We start from the raw sequence: 24,723 nt of genomic DNA, 5'->3' as shown, positions 1-24,723 counted from the left end.
CTTTGCAAACGCGCGTGGAATTTATGGAATTAATTTGAATGTAATCACGCTGCCAGTGCGGGAAAAATTCCTTCCTTTAGCTACCGCTGCTCGGCGCTTTCCACTCCTTAACAGCGCGTTGATGGATGGTGCATCAACCGATGAAGAGGCTCTACTTCTCTCATCGACACCTTCTGTTGAGGCGTTTGAAGCTTTAGGGGAGAGAACTTGATATAATTCATTTCAGGCGGATCCTTTTCAGCTTCCTTGAAGTGCGCTCCCGTAATACTCACATCGATCAAAAGAAAAAGGCTTTGCCATCGCCTGTGCATGTAGCAATATATGTTGATTTCTTTAAGCATTTTTCAGAAAAAGAAAATCATGCTTTTTTAAAGTGGGCTAGAAAATGTTGGGCTTGAAATTTTTACAACGTAAATTGTTTCAATTTCATTTTTTTCACCAGAGAAGCATATTTGTTACAATATATCCTTAGACTTTTCTATCGTTTAATATGTGCTTTCACTCTTTCGAATTTTCCTGTAAAGGTTCTTGGAAACTATTAGCTATACATCGAACGCAATCTACTTAATTCAAAGCTTTCATTCATGTAATCGAGCTGCATCGAAAGAAGAAAGTAATCACGAACGCTCGAGAAGCAGTTGCAGCAAAAAAAATCGATCACAAATCGGTGGAAAACAGTATCGCTTTTCTCTTCGCCTTTGCCCGCTCGATCCTTTCAGCGGGATTAAAACAGCTTGGCTCATCTGCGACCGAGGGGAAAAACGTGAGAAAAACACACAGCTTCGGTAACTCAATGTCGACTCGCATCGAAATCATCACCACTGCAACCCCGGATGCGGTGGAAAAAAAGCCCGGAAAAACCTGGCTCCAACGCGGAAACACGACAGCCGAGAATGCTAATCCACTGTGAGGCTGAAAATATTATCGACCTATCGAGCACGAAAGGTGCCCGGCCATCCCTATTGCGAGCGCCAAAAGGGATTATTTTTTTTTTCCTTCAACCGGCAACCGGCTGAAGGCGGGAGGGAATTTCCATCGCGTCCAGCCAACTCATTTCAGTTGAAAATTCGTAGAAATGGAAGTGAAATGGAAGTTTTAGACACGGATAGTGGGAAATGGGTGGGAAAAACCTCTTAAGCGCGCGCCCAAAACCCCTCCCCGAGGATGAGTGGCGGAAAATCCAAACCGGATAAACACGCTGATCGAAGCCGATTTTCGTGCTGCTGGAAACGTTCAATTTTTTTTGAGCATCTCTACTTACTTCGACGCGATTGGCAACGCATCAAATCAGAGCCTGGCGATCGCTCTAATGGGTGATCTCACTGATAAGCTTGCTAGTATGCTTTCCAGCGGTGATTTTCCTGCCACATTTCCACGCCGAAAACCCCGAGTAGTGTGCGGGGAAGTGGCGTATCGAAAAAAGAACGAATCGCACGTATCAGCCAGGTGGTGGGGATGCAAGCCATGGTGGGTGGGAAAAATTCCACCCAAACTTTTCTCCCACCTCTCAGCTCTATCCCATGATAACGGAATTAAAAGTCCAAGCCCGAACCGAGTGGAAGAGATTTTTGGGGAAATAGAATAATAAATGCCCCGAACCACCATGTTACGCATCAACGAGGAGAAGGAGAAAGAAGAATTTTCTGTGTTACAACAACATCAATGCTGCAGCCTGTAATGGATGGAGTGTTTAAAATGCTCCTGAACACATTGAAAAACAAACGAACAAAGCGAACGAAGAAAAATCAAACGCGCGAGCCGCGGGAAAAATTAGCTCGCGCAAAAATCGGATTAATTCCGATACACTTGGGGCTTAAAAATTTAACAATCGCATCAGCCACCGCTAATCCGGGTACCGGGCGCAGCGCGCGCAAAAGGGGAAATGGAAAAATCGGAAATTCTGAGGATGGGTAGGAAAAACTGAGCGACAAAACGGGCTCGCCCGTCCGAACCACATCCATTTTCGGTGGCATCCAGAGCTCTTGTTTTTCCCTCAGAACGCCCCTGCTTCTCCTCCGCCACGAGCATAATTTTCAGGAAAAACTCCGGCGGGAAATCTTCTTTCATCGACGTCGGAAAAGCTTGTGTGCGCGCGCGCGCGTACACGAAAATTCGTTACATCGAAATGAATCGAATAAATTGTAATCATTTTAAGTACGCCTCGACACGCTGCCTGTGTTGGAAAACCAAGCGGAAAAGGGGTGCGAGAGGGAAAAGAAGAGAGAGAAGGGAGATGGAAGGAAAAACTCGGGAGCACTTGAACCTCGTTGGCTAATTTTTCCAACCCCCAGTCGGGCTGCAAAAATATGAAAAAAGAAAACACCGCCAAAAAATGGGACCTTGCACTCCCGGGGAAAGCGCTGGAAAAACGCTCTAACACCCACAGCGGTGCGAGACAGCGGGAAAAATTATGATGGTACGGCTGCGTATGAATTATTCGCGCATAGCGCGAAGGGTGCGAATGGAAAGAGGCGGAAATATGGGATGGAAAATTCACCCTCGGTTCCATTACCTGGGAAGAGTGGACGATTTGTGCGTGTTTTTTTTTCTACTTCACTTTCATTTTCCGCACACCTACCAGCATTTTCCACAACCAGGGCGCTTTTTCCCAACCCTCCCAGATCCATCTCCCAACCAGCTCCTTTTTTCCCTCGGGCGCGACATTAATTAGGCGTCCGAATCGACGTTATTCGATTAGTTGGCGACTTCCTGCGTTGAAGTTTTCCGCGCACACCTGGCGCGTGGTCCTTCCCCTTACCCCCATTCATTTTACCCCCCCCCCCCCCCCTCCGCCTTACCCTACTACCCTGTTGCCAATTTATTTGTGTATTTTCCACCACCACTGCCCGAGCTCCTTCGACAAAATGCAGCACATTTTCTCACGCATCCAGTCGGAAAAGCGTAGCAAAAGAAGCACGCGCAAGGCGGTGTGCGAAGGCGGGAAGGGTGCGAAAATTGAATCACCGCCTAATTGTCGCTCCTGGGCGCGAGGCTCTGATTGGGCCGGCCTAATTGGGTAAAGGCAGGCCCTCGCATGGCTCCCATTTTCCCACCAAAGGGCCTGATTGCCTTCCAGCTGGGTGCGGCGTTCGATTAAAAGGATTTCCCTGCACGGAAGGGCCACTTTTCCCAGCGACCAGGCGTGGCAAATGGAAGGCCAACGCGGGGGTGCACCTTTCAAGAGGCTTTCGAAAAGGCGGCTTTTTGTTTTCATGTGACAAACTCCCCACCGGCGAGGAAGGTAGGAGGCGCTTGTAAACAGCCCAAAACCCGTCCCGGACATCCGATTCCCGGGGGTTGACCGCAAGAACCGCAGGTGGTCCCATTTTCCCAGGACCGGCGGTTTTTGTAAGGGTCCGGTTGTAGGTTTGTTGATTTTATCATTTTAACGCTCAATTTAATTCACATTCCCGCCAAAAACCACGCCGCACGGTGCAGCACGATGGTGTGCGTGAAAAGGACTAGCAAGAAGAGGGGTCACGGGAAGGGGAAGTGCGGTTTCCGGTAAATGGTCACGCGGTCGGTGCTTTCAACCGCACATTAACGCACCGAACCGGTATAACCCCGCGGAAGGAGCCTTCGCGCGGATAATGCGAAGGATTGACGTGGCCCCGGGTTGAGGGAAAATCCTTTTCCCGACCAAGGTCACGAACATCCAGCTGTGGCATCAATTGCTTTTCAGGATTGTTCCATTCCCGCCTCGGCGTTCGGGACGTGACGGCAAGCGCTCGTTACTGTTTGTGAGCGAAAGAACAAGGGGGCTATGTTTTTTGTCCTTTTTAGAGAGACAGAGCGCCTTGCCCAGAGAGACTATTTTCCGAGCCCCCAAAACCCGGCTTGGGATGCGTCCAATTTAGCATCTCCATTACTAGCGCTAGGCCACTTTTTTACTGCGTTTCCACGAGCCACACAAAAACTTTCGAACTGATAACAGAGAATGGAGCGAAAAAACGAGCGAGATTTCCTATGGCGTGAGGGAAATGTGGATCGCTCAGCGGAATTTCTACGCTTTTTTGTGCTTGATTTATGGAACACGCCAGAGGAATTGATACGGCTTCATCGGAGGGTGCTTTCGCCCCCGAAATGGGCTTTGGGCAGCTTTTTTTAATGCTGTACGTTCAATAAAATCACTGCAGCAAAAACTCGTACTGATCTTCTATTGGTTTGAGGAAATGAAAATAATAGCTGATGACATGGGTGGGTATTTTGTTTTTCTTTTCAACACTTTTTCCAGCAGTATATCTTTGCGATCATAAAAAATGTGCTCTTAATTTTTGTCGACCCATTAAAAAAAACAAGTTTCAACCTTCAAATCGCTTTCTCGAGTTTAGACGGCAAGAAGTGAGAGTTTTTCCAGCCCTCTCGTTAAATCCGTGCCATCGTTCAATCGAACGTCCGAACGCGCGTGAGTTTTCCCACCATTCACCCCAAAACCCGAACCGCTTGAATGCGAATTTATGGGATGTATTTTCTAACTCACACTCCACGCCACTTCCACCCATCGGGGGCTGATGAAAAATCTCCCTTTTCACGCCCTATCCGTGCCGCGAGCTAAGCGGCAAACAGATGAATGGTGGCAAAAGAAATGGATGGGGGTTTTCCGCTGGTTTTTCGTTGGGTTCATAATTTTCCATTCGATGTAGGTAGGTGGGGGGTGTGGGTGGCTTTTTGGCGGGTAAATTATGACAAACCCTTGGGGGGGTTGGTCGAAGCTGCTATGGTGGTTTTATCTAATTTTCCTAACAGCAGCGCTCTGCCGTGAAAACCGGCCAGCCTTGCCTCCCTGCAGCCTGGTAGGGGTGTGGAAACCTTTCCACTAATTTTCAGCTTACCCTGGGAAGGGTTGAAGAGAGTGGAGGGTGGAAAAGAGATGAGGAAAGGTTCCTTCATCTTCTTCTCTCCGATTGAAGCGAAGGAAAACTACGCTTGCTGTGAAATTCATCACCGCGCGTGTGTGAGTGTGGAAAACTCGAAGAAAAACGGGTTCCGAGTGGTCGTCACCAACTCCCCTCCTGTGACTCCCATCCATCTTCCCCTCCCTGTTGTCCAGCACCGACCCATACGTAAGTTAAACATGCCGAATTTATTTGGCGGCGAATTTATGTATCCTTTTCCGAGCTTTTCCTTTGGCCGATTTATCTCGCAGCGATCCGTGACCGGGTCCCTGGCGGGTTTTTGGGGACCGCAAAGTGAAGCAGGGGAAGAGGAAGCTCTGGGAAGTGATTTCAGCAAACCTCTGCTTCCACTCATCCCACCCGCACCCATTACTAATCCGAGGCGAGAACGAGAAATGGACCGATTTGTAGTAATTCAATCAGAGAAAATTCAGCCCTTAGGGAGCGTTCGGACCGAAAGCGAGAGTGCATGTGCGTGCGTGTGTCCCAAGTGAAAAAGGGATTTAATCTTTCTCTTTTTTTTCTAATATTTTCGTTGTAAAAAAATGAAAAGCACACCAACAGGACTTTAATCGGTTGGTTGCCGCCGCACGCGCTTAAAGGTCGCTAATGGATTTGGGAGATGGTTTGGGCAATGGGGTGCGGTGAGAGTGGGATGGCATCCATCATTCGACATTGAACCAACCACCGCCCTTCTTTCACTCCCACCCTCCCTCCGCTCCCCGAGAATGCTGCCTCCATCAATCACGGAGCTGCGATGACAGTCGCGCTTTTGCGATTCAATTCCACCCGCGAAAAAAAAGGAAGGAACCGTTTCGGGGCTGGTTTTTCCCGCGCTCGCGAACATGGCCGGTCGGGCGCAAGCAACCGGAAATGTCGTTCGGTTGGTAGCGAAACGCGTGGGCAGGGAAGCAGCCTGGTCTAGGAGCAACAGAGCAGAAAAAGAATTTGCCGCAACTCCACGCAGGAGATGCAAAACCCGGCAGCACGCAGCCGGCTGCTGATGTTTGTTCGCGAGAGTGAAGCAGAAGTGTGGGAGGGGAAACAGGAGGAAAAAGGGGGGCGGGGAGGGGTTAGATGTAAGGGAGCGTGGAAAAACCGCAACAACGGCTCAAGATGGCGGGAAAATGCTCCCGCTCGAGTAACCCGTGCTTGTAAACGTTGGGCCTACGGAAGCGAAAAGGGAAAGAAAAACGAAACCAGTGCAAAAGGTGAACGAGAGGGAGCGAGAGGGAGAGGGAGAGGGAGAGGGAGAGGAAGAACGAGAGAGCACAATGTTGGCAGTGGATATAAAAAAAAAGAAAAGAACAAGACCAAAACCTGCCAAACCAGACCCTTTGCGTGACGCGATATCGCAAAGCCATTTATCAAGCGCACGGGAGCGCGGTGGAAAAGCGGCTAGTTTTCCCACTCCCGCCACCCGCGCTGCGGCCTTTATTAAGCAAACAGCTTCCTAGGCTCGTGCCACAGCGACCTGCGAACCTGCGCCTTCCGGGAGGCGTAATAATATTAACGGTCCGGTTCGCGACCACAGCAAGGTGGATGTGGGGAAGGGGGGGAGGAGGTGGGGAGAAGAGGGCTTTGGACCTCCTCCCCACACATCTGCTGTTCTTACATCTCACTCTAGCGAGCCGGGAAAACCAAGCGAAAAGAAACCAACCCTCCGAACGCCTTCTAATCGAATCCAGCCCTGGAACTGCATCATCTAGTCTTTTTTTTCTATTTCGCATTCATTCCATCTCTCTCTCCCTCTCTTTCTCTCTCTCTCTCTCTCTCTCTCTCTCTTTCTCTTTCTTTCTCTCTCTCTGGTCGAAAGGTGATGGCCTTTCGACCTCGTGTGATCTCGAGTACGTGTGTGAGGGGATGCTGGAAGGGAGTGTGTTACATTGGGAGACACATTCTTCCCGTCTTCTTCCTCTTTTCTCTCCCTCCCCCTCTCTCTCTCTCCTATCCTTCGTTCCTCCTCATCATCCCCCTTCACCTCATGAGATAGAATTTCTGCCCCGTCAGCGAATGACAACCATTGGTGAGGGAAAATCGGGCTGAAGCAGAGGAAGGAGGTGCTACGGGACGGGGGTTTGGAAGGGCGAGGGTGATGGCTTCATCGGGTTTTCGGAGGGCAGGTAGGGGTCACGGATCGGGGCAGTAATGTTATTGGAAGATAAATTATAATTCCACCCTCACGAGAGCCTCCCAAGCCGCCCTCGAGCAGGTGTCCTGTCAGCGGAAATGCCAGGAAAACCGGGAACCAACACACAAACACACACACACATACTCCGATTGCAGGACCTTCGAACCAGCCCACCCCCAACCACGTAGTCACGTACGCGAAGGGCACGAGCGCGTTTCCGCTGGTGTGGGCTTTCCCTTCGGCGGCAGGACACGCGAATTGAGATGTAGAAATCCTTCGACTGGCGGGCGCATCCGGACGGATCGTGGCGTATTGTTTCGTCGCAACCGGCATTCCACAGCGCGGGAGGAGGAGGGTGAAAGAGAAAAGGAGAGATGCGGAAAACTCGCATTGCGATCCAAGCCGGTTGGGGCTCGGTTTTCCACGCCGGCTTTTTTCCACGTCTCGGTTGCGTAGTTTTGCGTATTATTTAACGACGGCTGGTCGAAGTCCTTTCCGAGCTGCAACCGCCCGGGTGAATGTCCTTCTTTTATCCTGCGAGCAATTCGCTTCGGTTTTGTGTTCCGGAGCTTCCATCACGTGGAAAATGATAATCGCTCAATTGAACGTTCAAGCGGTGATGTTGGTGAACGTTAAAAGAGCTTCGTTTTGGAAGGACTGCTGGAAGCGATGCTCAATTTTCCGGAAGTTCAATTATAGGAATATCGGCCCACCAGAAACACGCTTTCGATTCTTCATAGGGGCTAGGTTGCCTTGGTTTTTCATCATTCCAATTTGTCTCAATTTATTCCGGCCTCAAATTTCCAAAAATCGACGCATGATTTCAGAATAAATTTCTAATTATAACCCAGAAAACCACACCGTAATATCGAAAACGTTCCGTAAACCGAACTATGAGTGGTGTGATAGTATTTGACGTTTGACCAACATGCAGCATCAAAGGAATTGTTGGAAAAAAGCATGCGCTACTGGGAGGAGATTTCCTGAAACTCCCCAACATCTGAGCGCAACGTCCGGAAAGAGCAATAAAGAAAGAAAAAAAGCGCCACACTGAAGTGACGGACATGACATGACACGACATAGGTGATAAAAAGGAACGTACCGGACGAGGGTGGAGTGAAATCATACGCACACAAACCTGCCACGTCCGGTAGGAGTGAGGGTACGAAAAATCCCAGCATCGCTGGCAGGGGAAGCGAGTTTCCGGGAACGACCGGAAACATTTGGATTATCTGCTAAATTAACGGAAAAGCCAGCTGGAAGCGATATGCAAAATTATTTGCGCATTCGTTCGCTGGCCTGAGCATTCCGATGAAATTAGAGCAAAGCGCCGTTTAAGATAATAAACTGCTTTAGAGGTGCTGGAAAATGGAAAAAAAATGGTCAGAAAGCATGCATCTGTAGCGTACACAAACAATTTTAAACGCATTTCCATTAAATGGTGAGAACAACATGCCAAATTCGTGTTTTTTTTAATCTGACGGTCACATCGAGCTACGAAGAAGCCGTCAGTTGCCATTGCTGCCTTTCAAAATCGAGCCTTTGTATGCTGAACAAAGCATCAAATCAGCAAATTCATCTTGCATCTAAAAATAAACAGCTTCCAGGAAAAACAATTTTGACACTTCGCGCCTGCCGAATGACGGGCCGAATGTCACACGACGGGCCCTGTGTACCATCTCCTCCCAGCGGTGGTCAGTAAGGATCTTAAATGACTCGACATTAGCGACAGCAGTCGCTTTTGCAGTAGTTCCATTATCTCGGGGGCGTTTACGTCGCGTCACTTCGACATGGGATAATTAAATGGCTGTGAAAAACCTTTCCAGGTGTGTAATCGAGCGGAGTCATTCTACAGACAATGGCGCCGGCTAATCCAGACTTTGCTCTATATTTGTTGATACATCCACGTCTTCGTGCGTCCCTGGTCTGTCCAATCCACGGCAGCTCCTCGAATGAGGTCCTTGCAGACAGGCAAAACCCGCCACGAACAAAGACGAGAGTATGTCCTTCTACTATGCAGCGTTCATTACTCTATGCATAGGGTTATTACCACCGTCGTGGGAGGTGCTCAGGTCCTATGGGAGGACTCCTGAGACACCCCTCTAAAACAAACAAGGGGCGACTTCGCGTCGAGCAAGAATGGTTCTTTCTTTGGTGCATCTTCTGCGGAGTTCTTTTAGAATGACATTTTATTAAAACATCCCTGCCCGTCTTCTGCAGTACCTCGATCGATCTCCCCCCTAAACAGCCCGATCGGGCGCCCAAAGAAGCGTCCTAACGTGTGTACAGAATGCGTGCAACAACCGAAGAAGAAATAAGAAGAACAGACTCGCTCGCACGCTGCTACTCACCGATTCGGATGGCGTCCGGTAGGGCACCGCAGGGTTCCACGCTGAACAGGGTGCAGAGGACGAGCAGGGTGAAGCAGCAGCAGTAGCAACCCCAACACCGCCGGGCCCACCGACCCGGTATCGTCATGGCGCTCACTAGCTTTCGCCTGCTAACACGCAAGGACTCGGGCGCTCACTTGCGCTCAGTTGCGCTCAGTTTTCGCGTTTTCAACCGAAAACCGGCAGTTCTCACTGCGGCAGCCTCCCTGGAGGATGGATGGAGTACACAAGAGGGTTGAGGTGGGTAGCGCAGTGGTTAGCGGGGGATGTTACTTTTAGCGGTTCGCTTTCCTTCGCGCACACCAACACTCACGCAGCAAACGGCTGTGTGTTGCGCTGATGGAGACGCACGAGGTAGCTAGCAGAAGCCGAAGCAAAAACGGCCTGCGTTATTTATGCACTACGCCAGTTCGTTTGAATGGTGGCCGTGTTCCGGTTGATGGACGCGGTGGATGCTGGTATTGGTGTGCCAACTACCTCGACCGTTGCGCTCGCGTTCGTTGGTGATGGTGACGATGTTTTGGTTTTTGGGGCCCCTTTCCGTCGCACTCCTGCCCAAACACACGCGAGCTCACGCACACACACACACACATGCACGCACGCACACACTCGGAGTTGTGTGATGGGACAGGCTGGAAGCAACAACAAACGCACGCACACAAACGCACCCGCAGCGGGAAGCCAGAAAGGACTAAAAACGCGGTCGTACAGGCGCTCTCGCACACACCGATGGTGCGTTTTCCCGCAAGGAAGCTGCGGCAGTAGGCTTTTTGCTCACAAGCCCTTTTTGGCCAGTGTTTTTTTGCACGCGGTCCAGGGAAGTATGAGTGTGTGCGGTTGTGACCGTTCGCACGCGCTTCTGGGGAGGGGAGGCTTTGATTGCAGCGGAGATCGAGATGGCTCCTGTCAACAAGCGGTCTGGATCTAGCGCTCCTTCGATAGTGTCACGGTATCGTGGAAAGCACGGGCACGTAATCGACAAGCGGAACGTGCCCTGGCTGCTGTACGCAGTGTCACTCAAACCACGCACACACGCGCGATGCTCGATCTGTCAAAACGTTCGCCTCGAGCACGAGGCAACGAATTCGCGGAGTTCTTCAGCAACCTCACGAGCAGGCAAAACAATCCACGTTCACGTACGTCACCAGCACCGGAAGCTATGTCTCTGTCACTCTTCCGTGAGTCCTTGTCTCACCAATCACCCTTGGAGTGTGTGGGCTTTTTTGTTGTTGATTGTTTGTGAAGATGAAAATACGATGATATTTCGACAAGACGCAGCAAAAGTCGCGTGCCCTACACGCACTTGTCAGCCTCTAGCATCCTTCTACAGCACTCACACTCTAACGCACACACACACACACACTCGCGCACGCAACAGCCCGCCGGGGCTCTGCTCGGAAGCGATCCGGGAAGCTGCGACACCTGGCTGCGAACTGACTCGTGGCCGTTCGGTGCGGTCGGTTTTTAAAGGCCGCTCGTCCGGAGAAGCTGAGCTCATGCGAGGGTTGCGAAGGATGTGACTACACTGACGCCTTCTGTCGTGAGTTCACGCGCCTTTACAATAGCGGATGCTGAGCTGAAGGCACTCACGGAAGCTTCAACCGGAAGCGCTCAAAGCTTCAGTCGGTGGGCTCGGAACTCATCTGGTGTGTACGTCACATGCGCAAAGGCACTTTGGTGGAGTGTGCGCGGGCTGTGGCGTACGCGTCAGGGTCACTCACGCCCGAAGGTACGGCTGAGTGCCCACGAGCACTCACTGATAACGCACAACCACCCGATGGAGACGCCTGGTGGTTTGTGGAGTGAGTCCGAAACGTGTCGAGGTTCGGATGCTGCGGCACTCAGTGCGCATCGGTGAGTGACCGCTTGCCTGCGAAAAGGAGTGCTTTCTTATCACCGACGGAAGAGCTTTCAGGAGTGAAATATTTCATTCGCGTGAACTCTCGCGTGTGTGCCTGAAATATTGCACAACACATTTCACAAACTTCTGTAATGTGCTGCGGGAATTCTGCTTCAAATGAATGATTAATAGGCAACGGAAGCGATAGCTCGATTGCCCATCTCGGGGTCATTTTGTTCCGCATGTTTTTCTGACGTCCGGCATCCGTAGCCTTCTTTGCTAACGACCCATAACATACGGTCTTGTTGCAATCCGCTGCATCGGAAGATAGACGGGTTCTAAACACATCAATCTTCCTCTCCGCGGCAACCATTAGGGTCCCCCGTGCTGCGGATGTTACAAGCATTACTGCCATTCGACGCGTGTCCTGGGTGTCATTAATTATTCCTGCTCTGCTGGTAGGCTGACATGTCGAGATGGCATGACAGTGGTTTGAACTATGGATAAGGAATGCTTCTTGTTTGTGCGATTGCGATGGAAGAAAACTCTTTTGTTTCATACTCTGCTATTCGTATCCTAAGCTTTTTTTTACAGACGAGCTTTTCGAAGAGCTTTGCGTATATAAAAAATGGTTCATTTATGAGGTGCACTAAAAGGACAAAGCTTTTGTATTTCGATGCTTTCTTTCATCACCTGATGCCCAACACCGCGGAAACTTGAGCAGGATTAGTATACTTTATTTTCATCTATTCACAAAGCTTTTCGAACAGGATTAAAGCTTTTCGAGGTTTTACTTGTAATAATATCGAAAGTCTTTTGTTTGTGCTGATTTTATGCTTTTATTTGGACCATCCTTTTTTAAATATTTGCTCTAACTTGACACCCATTGGTAAGGTATATCAATTAATATTTAACTTATTATTTCCTGCATAACGGTGTTAAAAAGCTTTACTAATACCAATACCACACACTGAGCTTTCTGCGTTTTCGTTCGTAAAAGCAACTTAGCTGGACTTTCTCTGCAAAAGCAATAAAATGATCTTCTTTCAGCGAATCAGCAAACGTCTTTCACTTATCTACTTTTATTTCCGTACACACTCAATCAATAAAACCATTTCATTTGTCTGGTCGTAATTCAAAATCGACCAACGCCATAAACAACATACTTGTCGAATGCTTAAATACCATGTATAACGCTATTTCATCGCAGGAAATGAATGCTCTTCTGCCTCAGCCAATCGTTTTACGAGCGGAAATTGTTGCCTACCCAGCAGATGCCACACATGCTCACCCCTAAATGTTCGTTTGCGCCACCCAAGGTTTGGATGCACTATTTTCTTGCTGCACATGGTTGCTCCAAAATTGCACTTCTCTATCCACGATGTTGTTACAGGTTTGGTTGAGAAAATCGAATCCCGCACGAGAAGTCTGTTTTTGGCATTTCACGGGACGTGAAGCAGTTTATTCAGTCATACTCAAGGTATACTAGGAGACATTTTTCAGTCCTAACGCCAGAGGAGCTAATTTGAATAAAACATGTTACCATGGAGTCTCCAATCAGCATTAATGAAAACTTCTTCAAAAACACCATTGTTTCTTCGCTTAAAAGATGCTCTTACACGTCAGTAGGTATTCTCGAGAAGCGAATTCTCGGAATGCCAACACCCCGAAACACTTGAGAGCCGCTGGCGTAACCGCTTCAAATATGATGAATTTTATAATTTCGTTCAGTGCCACGAAAGCAGGTCACTCGTCTTGAATGTCCCCTTCAGCTCGGGCCACCCTACCGTCCACCCAAGCCCCCAGCTCCGGGTGGTGTGCTATTTTCGCTTTCAAAACTCGCCCCAGCTAAATATAGCAAAGCACACACCGCATTTTGTCAGCATCTCGCCGGCGACCAGCGGCGATTGGCGTGGCATTTTGTTTTGCGTCTGCGAACCACCTCGACCAACCTCGGCTGAACCGAAAAGGGACGCCAACGGACCGGCCAACAGCTGCGAACCTAAAAACCCCCTGAACGAGGGCCCCAACACTCGATCGACGGTGCCGCCATTCGTGCCCGAGGCGTGCTCGCTGTCACTGTGACATTTCTTTTCGCTCGCCATCGACAAACGCGCGCTATTTTTGGTCCCGCTGGTGAAGCGGTTGATGGCAAAGCACGAACACGTCGCGCGACATCACGCGTGATCGTGGCGTGCGGTGTGTTTGTGCGTGTCGCCCAAACCGTGGTGTGCGTGACCGTGACGGGTGTTTTGGTGGAAACACATCCGCGAGCTGTCAGTGAAACGGAGCCGTGGAAAAGTGCGGCGTTCGTGCGTGAGGAAGTAGTTGGGAGATTAACCCCCAAGAACGTGCAGGGTCTGTTGCCGTGTTTGAGAAGACACCTGGCAGGATGCAGCTCGGGCAGAGCCGCGTCAGGTGTGAACATCTACATCCGGTGTTGGTGCTGTTGGTGTGTTTCTGCACGCTTGGGTTTCCGGTCGATGGAAAACGTGAAATTCCCGTTGGTGAGTGTGCGAGTTGTGTGGGAGGGTTTTGCATTGTGTGTATTTGTGTGTATTTGATGACAGGAACGCCATCAGCCTTTCAACATTTCTACAATCAATTCTGCAAACATCTCAAATCAACTTCAAACAGATCTCAAACCTCTACGACGATCCCCAACATCTACCACGTCAGTGCCTTTAAGCTACCTGCTCTATTCCTCTTCCACCAGGTGCCATCTTCCATCAGGTACCAGACCACAGCTATGAGTCCGAGATAGCGTTCCGATACGCGATCGAGCGCGTCAACATGCACGAGAAGCACTTCGAGCTAGTTCCGATCGTACGATACGTTTCACCTGAGGACAGCTTCAAGACAGAACGGAAGGTGTGCGAGCTGGCAGCTGAAGGTGTTACAGCTGTCTTCGGTCCATCCTCGATGCTGACGTCCGGCATCGTTGGGTCGATCTGCAAGACACTCGAGATACCGCACATCATCACGCACTGGGATCCGGACCCACTCGGTGGCGTCGATCCAGAGCTGCAATCGATGACGATCAACCTGTACCCAGAAGCGGACGTACTGTCGCGCGCTCTCGCTGACCTGATCGTTGACTATAGCTGGAAGAGCTTCACCATCATCTATGATTCAGATGAGGCCCTGATGAGGCTGAAAGACATCCTGCAGATACACGGCCCAAGCGATGCACCTATCACAGTGCGACAGATCGATGATGATCCTGACTACCGGCCGCTTCTGAAGGACATTCAGTCGTCCGGCGAGTCACACATCATTCTAGACATTCACCCGGAGCGCATCCTAGAGCTACTGCGCCAGGCGAAAGAGGTGAAGATGCTCGAGGAGTACCAAAGCTACATCATCACGTCGCTGGACGCACACACGATCGACTTCGAGGAACTGCGCTACTCGCGATCGAACATCACCGCACTGCGGTTGATGGACACTAAGAGCTTCGACATTAAGAATGCGGTGCACGATTGGGAGCAGGGAGAAGCTCGCATGAAGAGACCGTTCCGTGTCTCACCTGAGCATGTTCACACGGAATCAGCGCTGTACAACGACGCGGTGAAGATCTACGCCACTGCGATTCGTGAGCTGGATGCGACAGAGGAGATAACGCCCTCGCGGCTGTCATGTGGGAGTAAAAACCTTCGTCAGTGGCCTTTTGGGTTGCGGATCATCAACTACATGAAAGTGGTAAGTAGGTAATAACTTTGAGGAGTTTTGAAAGCACCCTACATACTACATTATGTACTCTCAAAGAAAACGGAGCATGGCATCACGGGACCAATCATATTCGATGACTTCGGTCGACGAGCACACTTTCACCTCGACATTATCGAGCTGAGCAAGGACGAGGGCTTCAAAAAGATCGCCACCTGGGACCCGACGCATGGTGTCAACTACACTCGAAGTCAGGGTGAAGTGTATTCTCAAATCGTTGAGTCCCTCCAGAACAAGACCTTCATCGTGGCGTCTCGAATCGGCGCTCCATTTCTCATGTTCAAGTGAGCCTTTTGAGAGCAGGTTGATAAGGGTGACTCCTTTGTAAACGTGCCTGTTGGATGTGTAATTACAGAGAGAAAAAAGATGGCGAGTTCCTGGAGGGCAACAACCGCTTTGAGGGCTATTCGCTTGAGCTGATCGATGGAATTTCCAAAATTCTCGGCTTTCAGTACCGGATGGAGCTGGTTCCAGATGGAAAGTACGGCTCCTATAACAAGATCACGAAGAAATGGGACGGTCTCGTGAAACATCTGCTCGATAGGGTGAGATTAACGTTTATTTTGCGTAAAATCCCAAACTTTCTCTTATACTGAATTCTCATAGCTGTGAAAATGTAATCAATTGTTTTGTACTGCCCCTGTCATACGCAACAGAAAGCTGATCTGGCTGTGTGCGACCTGACAATCACTTACGAGAGGCGTACAGCTGTCGATTTCACGATGCCTTTCATGACGCTAGGTGAGGTTGAACGTGCTGAGAAGCACTTCTTACATGGTGTATTCGTTCCAATAAGATCTCGCTTTACTCTCCCAGGCATTAGCATCTTGTACGCCAAGCCCGTGCAACAACCTAAGGACCTATTCTCTTTCCTTTCACCACTTTCGCTTGACGTCTGGATCTACATGGCGACGGCATACCTCGGTGTCTCGGTGCTGTTGTTCGTGCTGTCACGCATGGCACCGGCTGACTGGGAGAATCCACATCCATGCAAACAAGACAACGATGAGGTGGAGAATATCTGGGATATGTTCAACGCACTCTGGCTGACGATGGGCTCCATCATGGGGCAAGGTTGTGACATCCTACCAAAGGCAATCTCGACTCGTCTCGTTGCCGGCATGTGGTGGTTCTTCGCCCTTATCATGCTGTCCTCATACACCGCCAATTTGGCCGCTTTCCTCACGATGGAGCGCATGGACGCGACGATCGAGTCGGCTGAGGACTTGGCCAAGCAGAGTAAGATCAAGTATGGTGCACTAATGGGTGGCAGTACGATGGCGTTTTTCCAGACCTCCAACTTCTCGACATACCAGCGCATGTGGGCTGCGATGGAATCCGCCCGACCATCTGTCTTCACTAAAAGCAACGACGAGGGACGTGATCGTGTCATCAAGGGCAAGCGAATGTACGCCTTCCTGATGGAGTCAACCTCACTCGAGTACATCACTGAACGATATTGTGACCTTACACAGATCGGAGGTCTGCTTGATTCCAAGGGTTACGGGATCGCGATGCCAGTCAGTGAGTCACCCAGAGCTCATGTCAGGTGGTCTTAACCCTATCCACTCATCGTATCTCCGTCCTTTTATCATTCCAGATTCACCCTACCGAACCGCGATCAGTGGTGCCGTGTTGAAGATGCAAGAAGAAGGCAAGCTGCATCAACTAAAGACACGCTGGTGGAAGGAAATGCGTGGTGGTGGGCAGTGTACGGAAGTACCAAATGCAGCAGGTGAAAACGAGCTCGGTATCGGCAACGTTGGTGGTGTGTTCGTTGTCTTGGCATTGGGCTGTCTGTGTGCCTTCATCATCGGTATCCTCGAATTCCTGTGGAACGTACGTAAGGTGGCTGTGGATGAGAAGGTAACACCATGGGATGCGCTCAAAGCCGAGCTGAAGTTTGCGCTCAACATCTCAGTTACCTCTAAACCGGTCCACAATACGCTCAGCGAATCAACGGCAAGTGGGAAGAGCTCGCTAAGGTCGAAGTCGGAATCGCGACGTGGGTCAGAACAGGCTGGCAGGACCAACAACGTTCGTACTGCGGCTAGCCTCACGAATATCGACAAAATTGGCTTCAACTTTGACAAGAACTAACGTCAAGGTTTGTAGGAAGATGTCCAAGAACTTGACGCTTTACTCTTTGTGTGTACGTGTTTGCATATCCGTGTGGCACTGACGTTACGCGTGTGTACTATCACGAATAAACCACTCTTTATAATGGAAGGCGCTATTTACAGCTTCAACAGCTTCCGAAATCAAAACGATAATGCTTTTATTCTTTCTGAAGTTAACAAAATTTTCGTTGAAACTTCCTGTGGGTCTAGAACTAGGTTTAAATTCTGTGCGCTCGTTTTTGTTTTTCTCACCTGCAAATCATATTCTTCTATAGTTTTTTCTGATATTTGCAAAAATTCTTTCCATTATGTCATCAACTTTAAAACAAAATCCCATACACTTTTGATTATTTTTGCTACTGAATACAAATGCAAACGATTTTATTGGAGTAAATAACGGGCTTCGAGAGAAACGCCTTCTGAGGCCTACATAATTATGGAGCGCAACGAACACCTACTGATTGAGGTACTTTTCCAGTTCCTGACGCATCTCCAGCGGGCTGGTAGTTGGTCCGTACCGACCAACCGGTTGGCCCTGCTTGTCCACAATGAACTTGGTGAAGTTCCACTTGATTGCATCGACCAATGTGCCACCCTGACGTTGCTTCAGGTACTGCCAGAGCGGATGGGCGTCATCACCATTAACGTCAACCTTGGCGAACATATCAAACTTGGCTCCACGGGCTTCGGCGAATCGCTTGATCTCGGCGTTTGTACCCGGTTCCTGACCACCGAATTGGTTGCATGGGAATGCAAGGATGCGTAGTCCTGTGAAGGAAGGTTTGAGAAGATAAGTGAGAGCTGATTGATGCCGGCTGCAAACTCCTGGAAATTGAGAATTGCTCTCGCTTTTTTTCGTAATTTTACAGATTGTATCTGTCCTTTAAACCTACAAAATTAAATTCAAAATTCAGCTTCGTGGCGATTAAAAACTCAAATCCACGTCTTCTGAAACATTGAAACCAGAGTCTCTCCGAGAGGCGTTTAACGAATCGTGCATTCGTCCTTCAACACCGAGCTGAAGGAAATTAAAATCCACGTCCGTCATTCGTCCAATCGCCGTCACAGCAGCTAAGATTCGCCGGGAACGTGACTTGAACTAAAGCACCACCGAAGCGAGAAATACCACAAACCGGGAAACTCACCCACAGCCGAAAAAAAAAGCGAAAACAGACGAGAACTGGCAAACGGAAATTGGTGCGCTCGAATTTTCCACCCCATCGCACAGGGCCCATAAAAATCGTTCGCCCAGCTGCTGCGATGATCTGACCGCGAATTGAGTAGGCGATGTACGTCCTACTCGGCTTCGAAAAAACTCCAGCAGCATACGAAATACATCTCCCCTTCCCTAAAACGCGGGGCGAGCAAAAATTGCTAAATCGTGCGAAATCTCGCCCCAAGATGCCAGCGGCAGTTTTGGGAACGTGAACGCGAATAAGGAGAAGAGAAAGCAGCTCCTGAAAGGCGAATGACGGTGTTGGAGGAGCCATAAATAACTACCGGCAGGGAGGCCGCTAGGGTCCCCGGGTCAAGGACGAGCTTGGAGCCTCAACAGGACGTGTTTGTGGACGTCAATTTAAAGCACCCACAACACAGAGAAGCCCGATAGTGATCTGCCAGTTTACGCCTTCCACATCTTGCCGTTCTATTTGGAGTACGTTTCGTGGAACACTCGGTAGCTCAGATCAATTCAGATTCCCCAAAAAAAACAAGCACATAGTTGAACAACAGCAACATTTTATTTGTTGAATTATTAAACCGTGATTCTGCCTCCAAAAGCCCAGCTTTAGGAAGTTCCGTTTCAAGAGCGCGTATTCTGTACTCCTACAGTGTAGACGTATAAACCTGCCTAACTCACCCTTCGACTCGGCGTACTCCTTGTGCAGCTCGTTGAACTCTTTGTAGTGACCCTCGGTGTAGCCGCAGTTTGAAGCCACATTCACGATGACCAACACATGACCACGATACTGACCCAACTGGACCGCTTTCCCATCGATATCATTCGCGGTGAAGTCATATACCGAGCTAGCTACCTTCCCATCTGCTCCGGTTGCAGGTGGTTGAGCTGATGAGCACGCGGCAACCCTGAAACGTCAAAAACAAGCAGTGAGTTTAATTTAGTGTGAACCATCAACATCTCCGCAGCATGTGCCGTCAAAAGCGACGCCTCTACAGACGAGCCCTTCGATTCTCAGGGCGGTAGTAAATAGGTATTAATTATTTTCCTCTCAAGCCCGATCACGCAGTCAGGACTCGTCACTCAAACACAGCACGAAGTGGAAATTCCACCAGCATCGTGTGGGAATACTCTTTAAATTGTATAAATTATCACCGAAACCACAGGAGCACGCCATCCCGAATAAAGCTCTTGGTAATTTACGAGCACACCATGATAAGGAACAAGAAAATGAAGTGGTAGGAAAATATTTGAAATTAATTGTATTTGATTCTAATCTCTTCCTTGATTTAATGTAAAAAAATGGTTGAATTTAAACTATATTTTATTGAAAGAATGCTTCAGTATAGTATCCTAATTACCCAAAGGAAATTGTTTATGAATTCTAGCATTCTACTAAGAGCGCCATTGACATTCAAAATCATTTTAATTGCGGTGGCTTGTCAAAAAACAATCAAGAAATCTGGGCGTTGAAAACCTCCGCGACGACGGCTCATTTGGCACTGGTGATAAAAAGGATGTGGCATGAGTTTAAAGATGATTATTTTGAATATGCCGAGCGTCTTTCGGCTTTCTAGACGAACGTCGTGATTGAGCTAATCGATCATCAATCGATCTCGCTCATTCATCGCGCGGACGCTCAGAAACTTTTCTTTCACGACCTTAATCAATGTCAAATGTAGGCTCTTTTTATCGTCCTCGTGGTGCTGAGGCTTTCTACTCGTACTTTCACATCCCACTAGGTGTCTGTATATGTGTTTCGTATGCTTCTAATTACCCTCTCAGGCTTATGGCGTGTTTCGGGAGGATCCGCCTGACTAATCAACGAAGTGGTGAGCAGAAAAAAAGCCCCCAAATGAATCAAAACAAATCTCGCTTTCGTCTGGACGTGCTTTTTCTTTTTTCTTGTGCGGCGTCATCATCAGTAATCACCAGGGAGGGTTTTTTGGCCGTGATTGGGCTAGTGCTCGGAAAGTTTTCTGAGCTCGAGAATTATCAATAGCTTAATACCGCTTAAGTGAAAGCCAATTCACGAGCTGCATTGAACGAAGTACCTTTTTGAAGGACCTTTTCTTTATAAAACGGCTCAAGAAATGCTCCGCAAAAGAGCGAAAAATTAGGTTAAACTGGAAGTGATATTTATGTCATGACAAGCTGTCACGAAACCAAAGCAAAATAAAACGTAAGTTTATTGTGTAAAAGAGACTAGACTATGAATTCAAAGGTACATTGAAGGTGCATGGTCCTTTATCGGTCAGGCGAGACAGCTATAAAAGTGAAATACATAAATTAAGACTCCTAAATGTTCCCATTGCTACCGCCGTTTCAACCTACGATAAGTAAGTGAACATAAAACGACATTATTCGTCCAACGACCCTATAACAACAGCCGACCTCCGGCTCTTCTTCGAGAAGATAAACCAAACCAAGGTCGTTCATTCAATTCGGCGTGAAAATTCACCGATTTCGGTCTGCACACGCGTGTGTTTTTTTCTTTCTTTCTGTGCCTCATTTAAAGCAAAAAGGGTCCCCCAACAACATCCGAGATATCGTAGTCCTGATGGAATTGTGGAACCTTACCCGGATGGGGACGACAGCAGGTTGATGGCGACCATTGCGGTTCCAAGCAGGCCTACCGAGGCACCAACTGCTGCCCCACGCCGACCGGCCATCAGGCGACGTCCGAAGCTCAACATGTTCGCTCTCTTTCAGATCTCACACTCGCTTGCTCACTCACTCGTCGGTGGCTGGAATGTCTGAAACGTGGACCTCGCACTGAAACGGAAGCCGAAAAGGGAGCGACAGAGAAAAAATCAATTAAAATTTCATGTGAAAATCCTATTTCCGCTGAAAAACCATCGCAGAGTGACGGGATGAAATTAAACACATACAAAAAAAAACCCCAGCCAGCCCGGCGCAAATGGCAGGAAAAGCAAGCGCACGACAACAGCGAGAGGATGAAAAAAAAGGAAGGTAAAACTCGAACGGGATCAACCATTCGCAGGCAGGTTCGTCTGGAGGGTGCGTATTCTTGGCAGTACTATTCCGCAACAACAACGCACAAGATGGGTGGAATGGACTCAAATCGAATTAAATTCAATGAAATTCAATTCTCCAACCAAGGCGCCTCGAAACCGTCGATCGAAATCGGGATGTCTGCTTTTAGTGGCGTGTCGAGAAGCGTCATAAAATGGCCGCAGCTTTCGTTGTTGCTTAGACCTATCTCGCATTCCATCAAAAACTTTCCCGCAACTTCCGCGTTCGGTTCCGAGACCAGGTGGTCGAGTGGTTTCGCCGTGCGGTGTTGGTTGGGAATTATCCTGAAATTAAAATTTGCTGCCCAGCCGTGGTTTGAAAGCCATGTCGGTGAGGCGGCCAACGTGCTGGAGAAGTGCGGCGAAATTTTTGGTTTTTGAATAATTGTACGTTCGGTCTGGAGGGTTTAAGCTGATGAATCTTTTAATTAGGGAAAACTTGAGCTTTTTGTATAAATTATCGTTCTTCTTTTGTGTGATTATTTCAGGTAAAATTTTCTCTAATCATTAAAACATGAAGCTTAGGTAGTATAATTAATTCAACAAAAAGCTTTATTAATATTAATCCTTGTTTTTATCAATTAAAAAACTTTAATTAAATTGTATTCGTATCTAAGCCATTGAACCCTGCAGTATAACATAACTTCAAACAAAAACATTTTTAGGATATTTTCCTTGATCCTTATCAGAGCCACCTTGTTTATAAGAAACCCAAGCATGATTTTCTTGGCTTCCAAAATCTGCTACTTAGTTTAGCTTGTCCGCCTTTAGGGCTCTCAAAACCTTCAGAAAACTAAACTCTGAACCCAACCCGAGGGCGATATATGACCGGAGCACAAACATTAAAGAAAAGCAAGGACTTCAACAGCTTCGCTGCACCGTTTTCCCTCATTCCAGCGAGTGCGCGTCATTTTTCAATCAAAACCGGGAGCGTTAATAAGAGGAAACCTGCTGCAAACTCCAGCGAAAAGCACACGCGCGCGCGTGGATGCACGGCTTTTGGGGGCGTAGAAAATGCGCCCCAAGGGTGAAACCGAGCGCGGTTTACGAGCAGCAGCAGCAGAACTCGAGCAGTAGAAGCATAAACGAGAGCGCTATTAAAATCGTGCCCTACCATCGTCTGCCGCACGTGACCATCGTGATGTAAGTCGCAGCTGGTACGGTTTTGGGGGCTGCTGCCACACTTTTATTGATCGTTTAAGTTTACCATCCTGCTACGATGCACTTCCGGGCGCACTCTCGGCTCGTTCTCTCTCACTCTCGGCAAGGAGAGGCGACCGGAGCGTCGGGAAGCGAGCGATTACTTCTGGTGTTCGGAAGGGTCCAGAAGGAAAGCATTCTGGGTGTGAGGGTTCGCTAAGGGCTTTGCTGGTGTAGGTCTGCCGTTTTCCTGCAGCTCTAGCGGATGAATGCAAAGAAACAGTTGTTTCTGCATTTTCCCTCAATCATACCTAAACCCTGCCATACACCTAGCTCGAGACATTACTTTGAGTTGCAAAGGAAAAGCGCAATGTATGGGTTGGCTTGGAAGGAACCGACGTTCGATGAGACGACTGCTTTTGGCCACGTATCCGGTGCAACCATTAAAATGTCATTAGGAGAGCGCAGATGGCGTACAAGTGTAATGAGCAGCACAAATCGGCATGGTGTGGTCAGTTTGAATTTCGCTCCAAGCTTAAAAGTGAATCAAATGTAAGTCTGAATGCATTCCATTTTATTTCAAATTTTGCGCTGATTTCATAAAGTTTCATAATTTTAATTCTTTTTTGAAAGATTTAGGAATAAATTCAAAGCCTGCTGAAACCATCCTTTTTGCTGGTAGTGCACCTTCAGGGACATTGAAAAAGAAAGATGAAAAACTTTTCCAACCAAGCCCATCTTAACACGAATTTCGTAGCTTATCAGCTGAAATGAAACCAGCATATATCGTGCTTTCAATCTTTACGATCAGACCATTGCTAAAGTCTCGGATGTTTGTGAGATAAACGCGTGGAAAAATACGCTTCATGAATGCTCCCGCTTAAGGAAATATAGCATGAATAATAACGTTTTTATCGGATGCTGCGAGTGGTTTTTATTGCCCTCAATTCAAGTCAAAACGTACGCACGTCCATAGTGCCGCAATAGCAGAAGCTTGACCCGCTAAACAATCACCCATTTCGAACGAGAACCATAAATTTAACATTGCCAACTAAAACCATACACAGCACGCACGTCGAACATCGCCAAGCAAAACACCAAAGCACTCACACACACGCAGACATTTCTCCTATCGTTTTAATACCTCACCAGCGCCATCCAACGGATCCGTCTGTCTGTCTCCCATTAAGCAGGGTTAAAAACCAGAAAAAAAAGCGACCCCAAACCAACCCCGGCCGGGAGCTGGCTTTGTTTTACGCACCCAGTTTTACGATTCGCCAAGCTCGCGCGGGCAGCTTTTCCGCGTCTCGGCCATTTTAACTGCAACGGTGGAAAGCGCACCATAAAACCTCACCCAGAGCCGTGGGGCTAGGATCGATTTTGGCCCCAGCCACGGCACGCGTTCGTCCGTGCTCGAGCGAATGCAGTGCAGCCTCCGGGGAGGATGGCGTGAGCTTTCTTCGCTCTTTGCCCGGTTCGCGTGGTTGTTTGCGCGAGTTTTCCCGCACGTTTGTTCGCGTGGCAATCGCGTGCGGTGGGTGGCGAACTCAGCGCAGGATGAAAAGCCCCCCCCCCAGTTCGAGCTGGGCCCGTTTGTGGCCCGTTTGTGGCTTGGATTTGGCTTTCCACTGGACCGGGAATGATGAAGCCTAACGAAGCCAAACGCCAGCAGACGGGAGGCAAAAAAATCCATTATTGAGGAATGGGCGAGAAAAAATGGATGCGTAAATGTAAAAACCACACTAAACGAGCCTCTCACTAGCTTGTTGCCTGCCCGTGAGCGAGTCGAAGCGGAATTGCACGCACGAACGCACTCAAGAGCACGCTCGACGCCATCCGCTTCGTTGTGGCTGGTTTGCGTGTTGCATACATCGCGGGGCCAACGCGGGAAGGTTATTTAATGGCGAGCTTGCAGCCTCGATGTGGAGACTTTCGCAGCCTCCAAGCGGGCACACGTACACACGCGTGTGGGCACGTACACTTTGGCGTGGAAAAGCCTCCCTCGTGAGCCTACAATCACGGCTACCTGAGAGAGGGAGCGCGCGCACGCTCACGCGAGTGAGCAAGAGCGCGCGTGAAACGAACGAGAAAATGGCTGGCCCGGTCGATTCCGGGACGTTTGCGCGTGGAGAGATTGCGCTGCCAGATCGAAGCGTAAAAGCAGGCCGACGGAAGGCAGTTTTCTGCCGGAAGCCGAAACCGAGTCCTCGCGCCACGCCGCCATTGTCCTTTTTGGAGCGTTCGTTACTTTGTCCCGTGGTGGAGA

At 48.9% G+C, this 24,723-nt stretch overlaps 2 protein-coding genes across 2 annotated transcripts; one reads left to right on the top strand and one right to left on the bottom strand.

Annotated features, from left to right (window-relative positions):
• Positions 1–13,993: 13,993 nt before the first annotated feature.
• LOC128728766 (glutamate receptor ionotropic, kainate 2-like) lies at positions 13,994–17,154 on the top strand. The gene is made up of 7 exons (XM_053822411.1): positions 13,994–14,958; positions 15,025–15,269; positions 15,341–15,530; positions 15,642–15,726; positions 15,802–15,826; positions 16,055–16,509; positions 16,586–17,154. Exons 1-7 carry the CDS (start codon positions 14,050–14,052, stop codon positions 17,083–17,085), a joined length of 2,409 nt encoding a protein of 802 aa, XP_053678386.1. The 5' UTR covers positions 13,994–14,049; the 3' UTR covers positions 17,086–17,154.
• A 317-nt stretch (positions 17,155–17,471) lies between these two features.
• On the bottom strand, positions 17,472–23,734 carry LOC128729308 (glutathione peroxidase-like). The gene is made up of 4 exons (XM_053822978.1): positions 23,719–23,734; positions 20,863–21,057; positions 18,964–19,190; positions 17,472–17,873 (listed from the first exon to the last, which is right to left on the bottom strand). The coding sequence occupies exons 2-4, from the start codon at positions 20,976–20,978 to the stop codon at positions 17,560–17,562; spliced, it is 657 nt and encodes a 218-aa protein (XP_053678953.1). The 5' UTR covers positions 20,979–21,057; positions 23,719–23,734; the 3' UTR covers positions 17,472–17,559.
• Positions 23,735–24,723: the final 989 nt, after the last annotated feature.

Source organism: Anopheles nili, chromosome X (assembly GCF_943737925.1).
Source record: "Anopheles nili chromosome X, idAnoNiliSN_F5_01, whole genome shotgun sequence".
Classification (NCBI taxonomy): domain Eukaryota; kingdom Metazoa; phylum Arthropoda; class Insecta; order Diptera; family Culicidae; genus Anopheles; species Anopheles nili.
Note: the sequence above shows the minus strand (reverse complement) of the source record. Positions and strands in the feature narration are given on the sequence as shown.